At 40.4% G+C, this 14,086-nt stretch overlaps 1 protein-coding gene and 1 non-coding gene across 10 annotated transcripts in view; one reads left to right on the top strand and one right to left on the bottom strand.

Moving 5' to 3' along the window:
• Ambra1 (autophagy and beclin 1 regulator 1) overlaps positions 1 to 14,086 on the top strand; it is a 189,391-nt gene that overhangs the window by 30,077 nt on the left and 145,228 nt on the right. For 4 of the 9 annotated variants that reach the window (XM_046457122.2, XM_046457099.2, XM_046457118.2 and 1 more), the window contains exons 2-7: positions 5,644 to 5,897; positions 6,265 to 6,323; positions 6,851 to 7,034; positions 7,783 to 7,955; positions 9,398 to 9,464; positions 10,776 to 12,232. In XM_046457122.2, coding sequence (XP_046313078.1) covers positions 5,763 to 5,897; positions 6,265 to 6,323; positions 6,851 to 7,034; positions 7,783 to 7,955; positions 9,398 to 9,464; positions 10,776 to 12,232 — 2,075 coding nt within the window. In that variant the 5' untranslated portion in view covers positions 5,644 to 5,762. Of the gene's footprint in view, positions 1 to 814; positions 921 to 5,643; positions 5,898 to 6,264; positions 6,324 to 6,850; positions 7,035 to 7,782; positions 7,956 to 9,397; positions 9,465 to 10,775; positions 12,233 to 14,086 lie in introns of all 9 variants that reach the window. The other 5 variants (XM_046457135.2, XM_046457131.2, XM_046457126.2 and 2 more) reach the window with 3 other exon arrangements.
• Positions 10,271 to 10,374, bottom strand: LOC124102042 (U6 spliceosomal RNA). The gene has a single exon (XR_006854785.1). It is a non-coding gene; the product is annotated as a U6 spliceosomal RNA (small nuclear RNA).

Genomic DNA, 14,086 nt, shown 5'->3' with positions numbered 1-14,086 from the left:
TATTACTGTACTAGGGATTGAGCCCTGTGATGCTCTACACTGAACCACATCCACAGCTTTTTAAATTTTTTAATTTTCAACCAGGGTTTTACTACATGGCTCAGTTACTAACTTGCTCCTGAATCTTTGGGATTACTGGTGTGTACCACAGCATTGGATAGTGGTCTTGACCTCCTCTGAGGAAATGAACATCAAAAATAGAAAGCCACCTTTCAGTTGATACATTGGAACATGATTGAGGCCCTCATACATGTGGGCCTTGTACATGAAATATTGAGAGAGACAGTTGGAGATTTTTATCTTTCTGTAGTAAGATAAGTATGTATTTAGACTCTGGAACCAGACTGTTTGAATTTTGAATCTACTGCTGACTGACTGATTTATGAGGATTCCAGATGAGTGAATTTATTTTTATTTTTGGTGTTGGGGATTGAACCCACAGGTGTGTATTATAGAATATATGTTAGTATGTAGCTGATTTGATTCTGATTAACCACTGAGACACATCCCCTTCCCTTTTTTATATTTTGAGACAAGGTCTGGCTAAATTGTAGAGGTTGACCTAGACATTGTGATCCTTCTGTCTCAGCCTCCCAATAAGCTGAGATTATAGGTGTGTGCCACCATGCCTGGTTCACATGGTAAATCTTTTAATTAATCCTCAGGGTAAGCCTAATGTACATACTATCAGTAGTCATATTTTATGGATGAGGAAGCTAAGGTTCAGGGAGGTTAAATGACTGTTAAAAGAAACAAACAAACAAAAAATGAAACACACACACACACACAAAGCTTTTTGTTTGTTTGATTTTAGGTGCTGGGGACCCAGCCCAGGACATTATACATGGTAGGCAAGTACTCTATCACTCACTTCCATCCCTACCCTGAGCTGCAATTTGATCAGCCAATCTTATTATCAGGTATGACTATATTTACTATACTGTCTCTAATTTAGAAATTATGAATAAGAAAAATAAAATAAACACTACTTTTAACTTCTCCATCTAGAGTTAACCACGCGTGTTGGCATATACTAAAATATGCTTTAGTGGTCTATACATTAGTAGAAAAACAGTTTGTGTAATAGTTGGAGTTTTTCTGTTTCTGGGTGTGTTTGTCTTCAGAATGTGTTACTTGTTTACAGTTCTGATTTGTGATGCGTGGCCCAAAATTCTGTGTCCTTTTGTAAGTTCTGTCTATTCTTAAGAGTCAGGCCAAGGCTGTGTGAAGATGCATTATGGTTGGTGGTACTTGGATTTTGGACTTGGGGTTCTGTACAGTGCCATTTGAAGTATCCTGCAGTGCCCTATTGGAAGATTTTAATAATAAAAACAAACACTCTTGTAATCTCAGTGATTTAGGAGCCTGAGTCAGGAGGATTGCAATTTTATATTTAGTATGTTAGAAAAAATTTTTCCCCCCAGTTCTAGGGATTGAACCCAGGGCCTTGTACATGATAATCACACATTACCATTGATCTCCACCACTCTGCCCCAGTTTTTTTTTTTTTTTTTAAGAATTAAATCCTTGTCTAATTTCTGTGTGTTATAGAATATTTGTTAGTATGTAGCTGATTTGATCCTTAGACTTTGCCTTCGTAGACATGTTGAAGTAGAGGAGAGATGCAGTTACTCAAATAAATGAGAGCATTGGACTCCATTTTAACAAAACCTTGTAGGTCTTATAGTTTACTGAATTACTGTTCCCAGAGGTTTTTCAAAGGAAAGTTTAGGATCTGAATTATTAGTTTGCAAATACAGCCCTAAGTTGTTTGTTTTGGTGTTTTTGTTCTTGCTGCTGGGCTCTAATCTAGAGTTTCTCTGTGTGCTAAGCATATACTCTACTATTGAGCTATACCTCAGCCTTGGTTCTGGTTTTTAGTTTACCTACGTAGCGGTATCCCAAATCACATTTAATTACTGTTGCCAGACAAAGGTATTTTATTCCCCCCACTCCACCCCATACTTTTTACTTTGTTTGTAATGTTTCTTAAAAATCTGCTACTTCTGCTGGTGGTTTATGCCTGTAATCCCAGCAGCTCGGGAGGCTGAGGCAGGAGAATCGGGAGTTCAAATTCAGTCTTAGCAATTTAGGAAGGGCCTAAGCAACTCAGTGAGACCCTGTCTCTAAATAAAATTCAATATAGGGCTGGGGATGTGGCTCAGTGGTCCTGAGTACCCTTGAGCTCAATACCCAGTAACACCCGCCCTCCACCCCCCAAAAAATCTGCTACTTCTCTGGCTCAGTGGTACACACCTATAATCCCTGTGACTCAGGAGACTGAGGCAGAAGGACCTCAAATTTGAGGCCATCTTTGGCAATTTAGTGAGATCCTGTCTCAAAATTAAAAGGAATGAGAATGCAGATGAGTGGCCCTTGGGTTCAATCCTTAGTACCAGAGGAAAAACAAAATCTGCTACTTTGGGGGAACTTGTGTCATTCTGGACTCTGGTTTTAGTTGCTACTATTTGGTGAGGGAATCCTTAATGAACCCTGAAGAGGATTCAGTTATAATGACAACAGTAGCAGTAATGATGTTAACACTTTTATATCTCTGATCTTTTTGGAGCCTTACCACAAGTCTGTGAAATAGATATTGCAATTCTGGTTTTAGAGAGGAGGAAACTAAGTATCAAAGAGGTTAAGTAGGGGCTGGGGCTGTAGCTCAGTGGTAGAGTGCTTCCCTCATACCTGTGAGGCACTGGGTTCAATCCTCAGAACCACATAAAAATGAATACATAAAGAGATATTGTGTCCATTTACAACTAAAAAAAAAAAAAAGGAAGGAGGAAAAAAATAGGTTAAGTAACTTATCCAAAGTCATATAGCTAGAGGGTGGAGTAATAAGCCAGCAAATGATCAAATTGCAAGGGGAACCTGAATAAACTTAGTTTCCACTGTGTTGTAGCATACTCTAGGTGATTTTTATGACTCGTGAATAAATAATAAGTATGTCTTATAATTAAGCAGAAAAAAATTTGTCAGGGTCCGTTCATGTTATTGGGTGGTGGTGTGTGTTTGGAAATGGGGCAGAAACTTGGCATTTATCTTTTGTAGATATTCCAGTCATCCTTTTGCTTCTATGTGCATAATGCCTTGTGATTGAAAATTGATTTGGGAACTCTAGTGGCATCACAGACTATTCTTGGCACCCTTTGTCTAAGTCTACTTTTACTTTAAGGGACAGATTGGGAAACTTCTTTCTTCCTTTCAAAAAAGAGAAATGAAAAACACCCTTGACTGGCATTTCTTCCTGAGCCACAGGCCTTTCTGACTTCAGTTTGATTTAGCTCCTTTTGTTTTATAGGGAATGCAGTAAAATCTCTTCTCAGGTAACTATTAAGAGCATATCAGAGAAGTTCCTTGTCCTTTTTAAAAGCAAAAGCAAATAGCTGTCTTCATTAAAAAAAAAAATGCAATTGTTTTAGTCCCTCTCAGTTCTAATTAGGCAGAATTTCTCTCCTTTGAACTTTTGGTGTGTTTAGGTCCCTGGAAATTGGTAAGACATGCTCTTTGATAATCCTGAACTTTAGTTTTTTAGTTGTCTCGATATTGATATTTATAGCTGCTCTTTCCTCTTCCTTCTGATTCCTTTAGGAACTTAAGGTTACATCACAGTTTCTGAATCATGAATGCTCATGACCTATATTTTCTTCTTCCTTTTGAGTTTCAGGAGGTCAGAAGGTCAGGTTTTTTTTTTTTTTTTTTTTTTTTTAATTGGACTGCTACTGTTTTCACCATTCACTGTAAAATTATAAATGGCTTAGATGTGTTTCTTGAAAGTACTTTTATATTGCACTATTAGAATAAAGAATCTTCAAAGTGTGTCTTCTGAATGTCTCTATATTAGGTAAAAAAAAAAAAAAAGTTACAGACTCAGGGGACCATTAAGGTGGCACCTGTCTGGTTAGTAATTATTCACTTATGTAGCAGTTTGATCAAAGGGCAGCTTGGGTCAGGTTTACATGTAGAATTTTTGTCCTAATTTGTGAGTTGTCAGGGTCACCAAGATTATTTCCTTTGATAATTTATTCTTAACCTATATAGGAGGTTAGCCTGCAGCTCTTTGATTTTTTTATTATGTGCATATTTATATTATTTAGTAATGATTGATGAAGGGCCTAGAGGTGTGGCTCAGTGGTAGTGTGCGTGCTTAGCATAGGAGAGGGCCTGGGTTTAATCCCTAGCACAAAACAAAGAATGATGGGGGGATATCCTGAGGATAGAGTCTAAAGTTTGTTCCCTTGGCACTTTCTAGGGAGCTGTGTGCTGTAGAGGGCTAGGAACTTTGGAGTCTTCTTACTGTGGAATATGACTACTACTATTACTATAATCACTATTTATTTATTTATTTATTTGTGTATGTATGTATGTATGGGGTGCTGGGTATCAAACCCAGCGTCTCACGCATGCTAGGTAAGCACTGTACCACTGAGCCACAATCCCAGCCTGAAATTACTACTTACTTTTTTTTTTTTAAAGAGAGAGAGAGAATTTTTTTAATATTTATTTTTTAGTTTTCGGTAAACACAACATCTTTTATTTTTTATTTTTATGTGGTGTTGAGGATTGAACCCAGCGCCCCACACATGCCAGGCGAGTGTGTTACCGCTTGAGCCACATCCTTAGCCCATTACTTTCTTTTATCATCATCACTATCATTATTAGGTACTGGGGATTGAGCCAGGGACCCCTAAACATTGAGCTTCACCCCCAGTCCATTTATTTATTTATTTATTTATTCATTCATTCATTTATATTTTGGTGCTGGGGATTGAATTCGGGGGCGTTGGACCACTAAGCCAAGACAGGGTCTCACTGAGTTAGTTAGTTAGCCCCGCTTTGGCTGAGGCTAGCTTTGAATTCATGATCATGGTGCCTTCCACCTCCTGAACCGCTGGGATTATAGGTGTTCGCAACCAGTCGGCCCCAGTTCTTTTAATTTTGAGACAGGTGATAAGTTGCTGGCGCTTTGAACTTGCCCTTCTTTCCTGCCTCAACCTTCCAAATAACAGACTTGTGCCACTTCATCGGCTTTCTGTTTGTATTTGTATGCATCTGGTTGTGTACTTTTTAGATTGCAGCCTGTTGAGAAATGTAAGGAACCAAATATTGTTTGACATTTTATAATACATAATTATTACTTTTATTTTTCTTTTTTGGTCCTGGAGTTTGAGACTAGGGATGCTTTACCATTAAACTATATCCCCAACCCTTTTTATTTTTTATTTTGAGTCAGGGTTTTTCTAAGTTGCTGAGGCTGGAATTGAACTTGTGATCCTTGTACCTCAGCCTCCTCAGTTGCTGGGGTTATGGGCATGTACTACCATGCTCAGTGATTTTTTTTCTTTTTAAAAGCTGGGTTTTAGGCCTTTTTATTAGGAGCAAAAGTTTTTCCCTGCATGATGAAAGAAAAATTACGGATTAGCTATTTTAGAGAATGACCTGTTCTTTAGATATAAAGTAATGATATGGAGAATAGGACAGGATAAAAGAAAAATTCTGGGGAGAAGTGTCTTTTTGGGGAAGGTATGATTAAATAGGAAAGGAATATTTTCCCTTTGAGCTAGGATTGTATTTGTAGTGGGAAACTTCCGTAATTGCAGGATGGGTGTTACTTTGATATTATTCTCCATTCCTTAGATTTCCATGAGGACAACTGACAAGCACCTGAATGGACTCATTTTAGCTGCTTCAGTGTGTGGAGCCATTACTTGCTCCTTTGTTTCTTGCACCTGGTGTGACAGTGGCTACTGAGCACCATGAAGGTTGTCCCAGAGAAGAATGCTGTCCGGATACTCTGGGGCCGGGAACGGGGCACTCGGGCCATGGGAGCTCAGCGGCTTCTGCAGGAGTTGGTGGAAGATAAAACCCGGTGGATGAAATGGGAGGGCAAGGTAGGCAAACAGTTATTTTTGACATAGATTTGTAGGGATGACAGTAGAATGGGACTTTAGAATGGGTTAATGATAGAGAATTGAAATATAATTTATCTTGTATGGAACAATGGGAATATATGATTTGGGGAGATAGTTTACAAATTTTGAAAGAATGTAAAGACTAGAAATATTGTTGTTGTTTAGACATTTTTTCTGATGGTAATTTAGACTTATCTCTCTCAGTTTGTAACTTGATTATTGTCTCCAGCTTTTTTTTTAACCTATACTTATAATGAATTCTAATATAGAATGGTCCATGTGCTTTTGAGATAGGTTAAGCCATAGTTTATAAATATTTTAATTTTTTTTTTTTTTTGTCTCCTAGAGAGTAGAACTTCCTGATAGTCCACGCTCTACTTTTTTACTGGCCTTCAGCCCGGACAGGTACCTAGTCCTTATCTGTAATTTCACCTTAAGATTTGTGATAGCATCACTTTTTGTATGTTTGGGCTAGCTTGATCTTCCGAGTTAATCCTTAGAGGTTTTCTGAAACACTGTGTAAGTGGAACTTTGCCAGCTTAACATAAAAGAAAAGAAAGTAGATGAGCAGTGCTAACCAGAAAAATAATGGGAATATTAAAGGAAATTGTGAACATTAAAACTTGGAAAGTTTCTCAGTAACAAATCCTTTGCCTGGGTGATATTGGACACCGGTGGCATGATGGCCTTATCAGCTGCCAAAAAATATTTTATGAGATAATAAGTGTCACTTGGGAACAGTGTGGAAAAACCAAAGCTTTTAAAGATTAGAGCGTTTCTGTTGTACATAAATATGCTGCCTAATGCACAAGTCTTAGTTTCTTTCATGCTGGGATGGGAATAGTGTCAATTTTCTCTGTTGCCCAAAACTGAAAAAGTTTATTATCCTCCCACATGCTTCTTAATTTCATTCCTACTCTTTGATTCCCTAGGACTCTCTTGGCCTCCACCCACGTGAACCATAATATCTATATTACGGAGGTGAAGACTGGCAAGTGTGTTCATTCTCTGATTGGACACCGCCGCACTCCATGGTGTGTTACTTTTCATCCTACCATCTCAGGCCTTATTGCTTCTGGCTGCCTAGATGGGGAGGTTAGGATTTGGGATTTACATGTAAGTATTTTCTTAGGCTGCCCTTTTCTTTGGTATTCTTATTTGCCATTGGGTTCTTAAGTCTGGAAGAGCTAGCCATGGTCTCAAGGACTTCATCTGAGTGTGTGTAATCATTTCCCACTTAATGGATAGGCAATCTAATTCATAGTTTTCCATTCTGAGATGAAAAACTATTAGACTATCCTTCTACCTGCATATTGTGAGATAGAAGAGAAGGTTTTTAGATGTGTTCATGCTGGATTTCTAATGCCTTAGAGCTAAGAGCAGGATTGTACTGTACTCAGATCATGATTGTCAAAGCAGGATGTTCCTTGTCCTGTTGACTGGCCAGTGGGTTGGTTGTTCTGTACCATGTCACGCACCTCACTAGAGTTTTTTCGGGCTTCAGAAACAGGAACTGGGGGGAACTCTTGTTGCTTATAGATTGCAAACAACTTGAAGAACTGACCTGACAGTATTATTTGATACATTAGTGTCACTGTCAGATCACTGATCTTGAACATTATTGTATGAAGGACATATTTAAAGTCTGTCCTATTAAGTAATCATTTTATCTTAAATGGGTTGCTCATTTGTTTTTGTTTTTCTTTTGGCAGTGCTGGGGGTTGATCCCATTGCCTTGCACATGCTGGGCAAGTGTTGTACAACTGAGCTACACCCCAGCCCCACATGGACTGATCTTGAAATTAACTTCCCAGTCTATTAGCAGTTTATAATCTGAAAATATTTGGGCTTGGTTCATTTGCAGGGTGGTAGTGAAAGCTGGTTCACAGATAGCAACAATGCCATTGCCTCCCTGGCTTTTCACCCTACGGCTCAGCTCCTGCTGATCGCTACTGCCAACGAGATCCACTTCTGGGATTGGAGCCGACGGGAGCCCTTTGCTGTGGTGAAAACAGCTAGTGAGATGGAACGGGTCCGGTGAGTGCTCCGCCCCACTGGCAATGTCTGGCACAGGATTGACAGGGCAGAGAACATTTACACTTTGGGAGACAGGTTATTATCCCTGCTTAGGGCAATTGTTATCTCTATTCAAGGCAGGTTATTATCCCCACAGCTCCTTCTACTATTTTTATTATTTATTTTTTTAGTGGTACTGGGGATTGAACCTGACTGGGGCTTATGAATGCTGTATCTCTGAGCTATATCTCCAGTCCTTTTTAAAATGTTTATTTTGAAACAGGATCTCATTCAGTTGCTGAAACTGGCCCCAAATTTGTTATCCTCTTACCTCAGCCACCAAAATAGCTGGGATTACAGATGTGCACCACCGTGCCAGCGTTGTTCCTGCTTTTAAACAGCTGGTTAATCAGCTAGGAAACAGTTCATTTTTTTTCATTCTAGCCATCATAATTTTATTAGCTTCATTTTCTGGTCTTTGTAGACCCAGGGTCATTAGAAACTATTTTTAGATTCAAAGCTATATTTGATATTGTTCTCCTCAGGGGAACCTGAAAGAGATTTGGGTGGTCTTTTAGATAGCTTGGTGGGTGATTTCTCACCCTTTGTTGTCTTTGGAACTGGACAATAGAGATTTCAATTTGCTAAGTGTTATTTATTGAGCCTTCAGGATCAAAACACTCATGGGAGACTGAGATTGTGGATTAGTGGTAGAGCACTCGCCTGGCATGTGTGAGGCACAGGGTTCTATCCTCAGCACCACATAAAAATAAATAAATAAAAATAAAGGTATTGTGTCCATCTACAACTAAAAAAACAAAAACAAAACCTACACATGGTAGGCCAAAGATGTAGCTCAGTAGCAGAGTGCTTGCCTAGCATGCATAAGGCCCTGTATTCAATTCCCAGCACTGCAAAAAGAAAAAGGAGAAAAAAAAAAAAAAAAAGAAAGAAAAGACATAGAAATAAAACAGAAAATCCTACTTATTTTGATATATTGTTTTCTTTTGATCCTTTTGCTATTGAGTTGGATATGTTCTGATTTTCTGGTTTCAACTATGTTGCTTGATACTGGTATTGTTCATTGCCACAAGAGCACATACTTCTTGCCAGTGTAGCTGCTATATAAGGGAAGAAGAACTGAACCTTCGGTAGAAAACAGGAGCATTCTGTGATTTACTATGAAGTGGCTCTTAGATATGAACAGATGTGTACTTAATAATGCTGCCTTCTCAGATGCAAACCAGGTGTTTTTCAGAAGTGAAATTGTTATTTTTGTAATATGCATTCCTTTACTTTGGCACGAAATATTTAGCCTTATTGTTTAAGTCTCTTAATATTTTGAAAGCATGAAGTGTATACCTAGGTAATCCCACAATTGTTGTGAATTAGAAGATAGTTTCTCTTCTCAGTTAACATAATCTCTCTATGTATGTCTTTATTTCTTTCTTCTGTAATTCCAGTCTGGTGAGATTTGATCCACTTGGACACTATTTACTCACAGCAATTGTTAACCCCTCTAATCAGCAGGTAAGAGTCCAGCAGTTTCAATTCCATCTGAACTCTGAGTTACTTTCTAAATGAGAACTTTAATTCTGATTGGATTGGATTTCAGTTCTCAGAATCTGGATCTTTTTTTCTAGTCAGAACTTTATTTCGGATTATATAGTTAGAGTTACAGCCATAATCTCGACAGTAGAGTCAATTCTTTTATTTTTATTTATTTTATATATATATACATATATATAAAATAAATAAAATATTTTATATATATATATATATTTTATATATGTATCAGTCGAATGCATTACGATTCATATTACACTTATAGAGCACATTTTTTCATATCTCTGGTTGTATATAAAGTATATTCACACCAATTCATGTCTTTATACATGTACTTTGGATAATGATGTTCATCACATTCCACCATCATTTCTAACTCCCTGACCCCTCCTTTCCCCTCCTACCCTCCTGCTCCCTCTCCCTACCCCACTATGAATCAGACTCCTTATATCAGAGAAAACATTTGGCATTTGTTTTTTTTGGGATTGGCTAACTTCACTTAGCATTATCTTCTCCAACGCCATCCATTTACCTCCAAATGCCGTGATTTTATTCTCTTTTATTGCTGAGTAATATTCCATTGTGTATATATGCCACGTTTTTTTTTTATCCATTATCTTCTGAAGGGCATCTAGATTGGATCCACAGTTTAGCTATTGTGAATTGTGCTGCTATAAACATTTATGTGGCTGTGTTCCTGTAGTACACTGTTTTTAAGTCCTTTGGGTATAGACCAAGGAGAGGGGATAGCTGGGTCAAATGGTATTCCAAAAAATATGGAACGCTTCACGAATTTGCATGTCATCCTTGCGCAGGGGCCATGCTAATTTCTGTATTGTTCTGATTTTAGTATATGTGCTGCTGAAACGAACACAGTAGAGTCAATTCTTAACATCCCCTCCAAGTGATTGCCTCATTAAAAGTAACACTTGTCGTCAATATGGAGTGTTGAATAGCTTATCACTCGTGTGTCTCTGGCTGCTTTACATTGAGTTTCCCCTCACTACTTTTATGTCATGGAGATGCCTTTCATAAGAGAATTGGTTTGCTATCTGTACTCATTCAAATATGTTGCTAATTGCAAGTGAGTAATTGAACATAATGATGATTCTGAATCTGAAGTCTATTAGTACTTAGTACTTCAAGAGTAGAAAGTTGTTGCTCATCTAAGAAGGTGGTTCTCTTTGGAGATTAGTGGTTGTTTTTCTTGATTTACTTGGAATTTCTACCTAACTGCCTTTCTCTACCCTTGCCCCACACTGGTTCATGTTGCAGGGTGATGATGAACCAGAAATTCCTATAGATGGAACAGAATTATCCCACTACCGTCAACGTGCTCTCCTGCAATCACAGCCAGTTCGTCGGACGCCTCTCCTCCATAATTTCCTGCACATGCTGTCCTCCCGCTCCTCTGGCATCCAGGTGGGAGAGCAAAGCACAGTGCAAGATTCTGCTACCCCCTCACCCCCACCGCCTCCCCCTCAGCCCTCCACGGAGCGCCCCAGGACTTCCGCTTACATCAGGCTCCGACAGCGGGTCAGTTACCCCAACACAGTTGAGTGCTGCCAGCACCCTGGGATCTTGTGCCTTTGCAGCCGCTGCTCTGGCACTCGAGTTCCTTCCCACTTGCCACACCAGGACAGTGTCCCCCCTGCTTCTGCCAGAGCTACTACCCCTTCCTTTTCTTTTGTACAGACCGAGCCCTTCCATCCCCCGGAGCAGGCCTCGTCAACGCAACAGGACCAGGGCCTCCTGAACCGGCCGTCTGCCTTCAGTACGGTCCAGAGCAGCACTGCTGGCAACACGCTCCGCAACCTCAGTCTGGGTCCCACCCGTCGCTCTTTGGGAGGCCCTCTGTCTAGCCACCCTTCTAGGTATCACCGAGAAATAGCCCCTGGGCTGACAGGATCTGAGTGGACCCGGACAGTACTCAGTCTGAACTCACGCTCTGAGGCGGAATCCATGCCCCCACCCAGAACCAGTGCCTCCTCAGTGAGTTTGCTGTCTGTGTTGAGACAGCAGGAAGGTGGCTCTCAGGCGTCTGTGTATACTTCAGCCACAGAAGGGAGGGGTTTTCCAGTGTCAGGGTTGGCAACTGAGTCAGATGGAGGGAATGGCTCCAGCCAAAACAACTCAGGCAGCATTCGCCACGAGCTTCAGTGTGACCTGAGACGCTTCTTTTTGGAATATGACCGGCTGCAGGAGCTGGACCAGAGCCTCAGTGGGGAAGCTCCTCAGGCCCAACAGGCCCAGGAAATGCTCAACAATAACATTGAATCTGAGAGGCCAGGCCCTTCCCACCAGCCCACTCCACACAGCAGTGAGAACAACTCTAACCTGTCCCGTGGCCACCTGAATCGCTGCCGAGCTTGCCATAATCTCCTGACCTTCAACAATGATACCTTGCGTTGGGAAAGAACCACACCTAACTACTCATCTAGTGAGGCTAGCTCCTCTTGGCAGGTCCCCACCTCCTTTGAGGGCATGCCATCAAGTGGCAACCAGTTACCACCTCTTGAGCGGACTGAAGGCCAGACGCCCAGCTCCAGCAGGCTGGAGTTGAGCAACTCCGCTAGTCCACAGGAGGAGAGGACTGTGGGGGTGGCCTTTAACCAGGAGACAGGCCACTGGGAAAGAATTTACACCCAGTCCAGCAGATCTGGAACTGTATCACAGGAAGCCTTACATCAGGACATGCCTGAGGAAAGCTCAGAGGAAGATTCCCTCAGGAGGTAAGCCGTTGCTTTCCTCTGCATCCCTGCCTTTTCTCCTCATATCTTTTCCTTCAGTCCTATAGATGGTGTGGCTCTAGCTGAAGTGTCTTGGACCCACGCATCTGGTTCTGATCTCCTCATTGCATCATCTTAGGAAATTTTTCTCTGGTGGCAGAGATATGATTGGGTCTAGGATGAGTCAGTTGGCAGTACTAGATCTATTTCTGGCTAAATCCAAGGCCCTGGTTTTGGCCTTGAAAAGAGTGTAGATAGGTTAGAGAGGCATGAGGAGATAGAACTATTGACCTCTGCCCTGCTTTTTGACCTTCTTAAGGATTGTATATGTATGAGTAGTTACTATGAGGTAAGAAAATGTCTTAGAGTGTCTGGGAATAAGTGGCAAAAAAGAACTCCTCTTGGTTTAGATTAGTATATTGTACTGGCTCTGTATGTTGTTCTCATTACCTTTTGGAATACTGCAGCTTGACAAAGGGCAAAGACACACACACACTCACACACACACACACAGATATTTATGTAAAGTAAGTAAAATTCAAAAACATTTTCCAGGGGTGTGTGTGTGTGTGTGTGTGTGTGTGTGTTTGGTACTGGGGTTTGAACCCAAGGATGCTTTACCACTGAACTATATCCCTGGTCCTTTTTTATGTTTTATTTTGAGACAGGGTCTTGCTAAATTGCTGAGTCTGGCTTTGAATTTGTGATCTTCTTGCCTTGGCCTTCTCAGTTGCTGGGATTACAGGCAGGTGCCACCGTACCTGGCCAGATGTATGTCTTTAGATAGCACCCAAGTTGCTCAACTAAAATTTTTTGTTGTGGTATTTTTGTTTGTTTCTGAGAATTTTTATTTATTTATTTTAAGATGGGGTTTCCCTGTGTTGTTCAGGCTGGTCTTGAATTCTGGACTCAAGTGATCCTCCCACATCAGCATCCTGGAAAACTGAGATGATAGGTGTGTGACACCCTCCTTTTCTTGGTGCTGGGGATTGAATTTAGGGCCTCCTCTATGCTCAGCACACACTCTACCACTTAGCTACATCCAAAGCCCCAGGATTCTTTGACTGGACCTTTCAGATGGACATTCACCCTGGCGTGGGAAAAAGGAATTCATGGAAGGAAGGCTTCTCTATACATGGATTGGCATCCTGGCCAACTCTTTGATGAAAGAAACAAGAGTGGGTGTAGTTGATCGCCCACTACGTGTTCCATGAATGGCTACGTACGCATCTATCTTGATTTATTAGGGACTTCTTTCTGTAATTTTATAAAGGTCAAATCTAGCATAATCACTAGCTCCCAGAATATGCCTGTTGGATCCAAACAGCATATTATTCTGCATTATACCTCTGCTGAAGCAACTGAAATTTCTCTGCCATAAGCTTCTAACAAGGGGAGGAATATGGATTATGCACATAATGTACTTGTTATTTTGGGAGGTTACTTTAGACAGACAATAAGCATTAGTTGAATGGTTATGATTTTTCCAGCACTGTGTTAGACACTTAGAGGTACTGTGCCCACTGGAGTATACAGTGTTATTATAATGCAAGACTTATTTATATGAAATTTATCAAAAATTTAGATGATCAGCCAGGTGTGGTAGCACAGGCCCATAATTCTCACCACTCAGGAGGCTGAGGCAAGAGGATCACAAATTCCAGTGCAGACCAGGTAAATTTAGTGAGACTCTGTTTCACAATTTAAAAAGACTGTGGATGTAGGTCAATCTATGTGGTCCTGTGTTCAATCCACAGTTCCACCAAAAAAAGAAAAAGTATAGGTGACCAAGTGCTTCCTTGTGTGGTACTGAGATTAAATGTAGCCTAAACAAACAACAATAATAAAAAAGGTAAT

The sequence above is a fragment of the Marmota monax genome, unplaced genomic scaffold (genome assembly GCF_021218885.2).
Source record: "Marmota monax isolate L192 unplaced genomic scaffold, Marmota_monax_Labrador192_F-V1.1 WCK01_AAM20220418_F8-fsc00047, whole genome shotgun sequence".
In the NCBI taxonomy this organism is placed as follows: domain Eukaryota; kingdom Metazoa; phylum Chordata; class Mammalia; order Rodentia; family Sciuridae; genus Marmota; species Marmota monax.
Note: the sequence above shows the minus strand (reverse complement) of the source record. Positions and strands in the feature narration are given on the sequence as shown.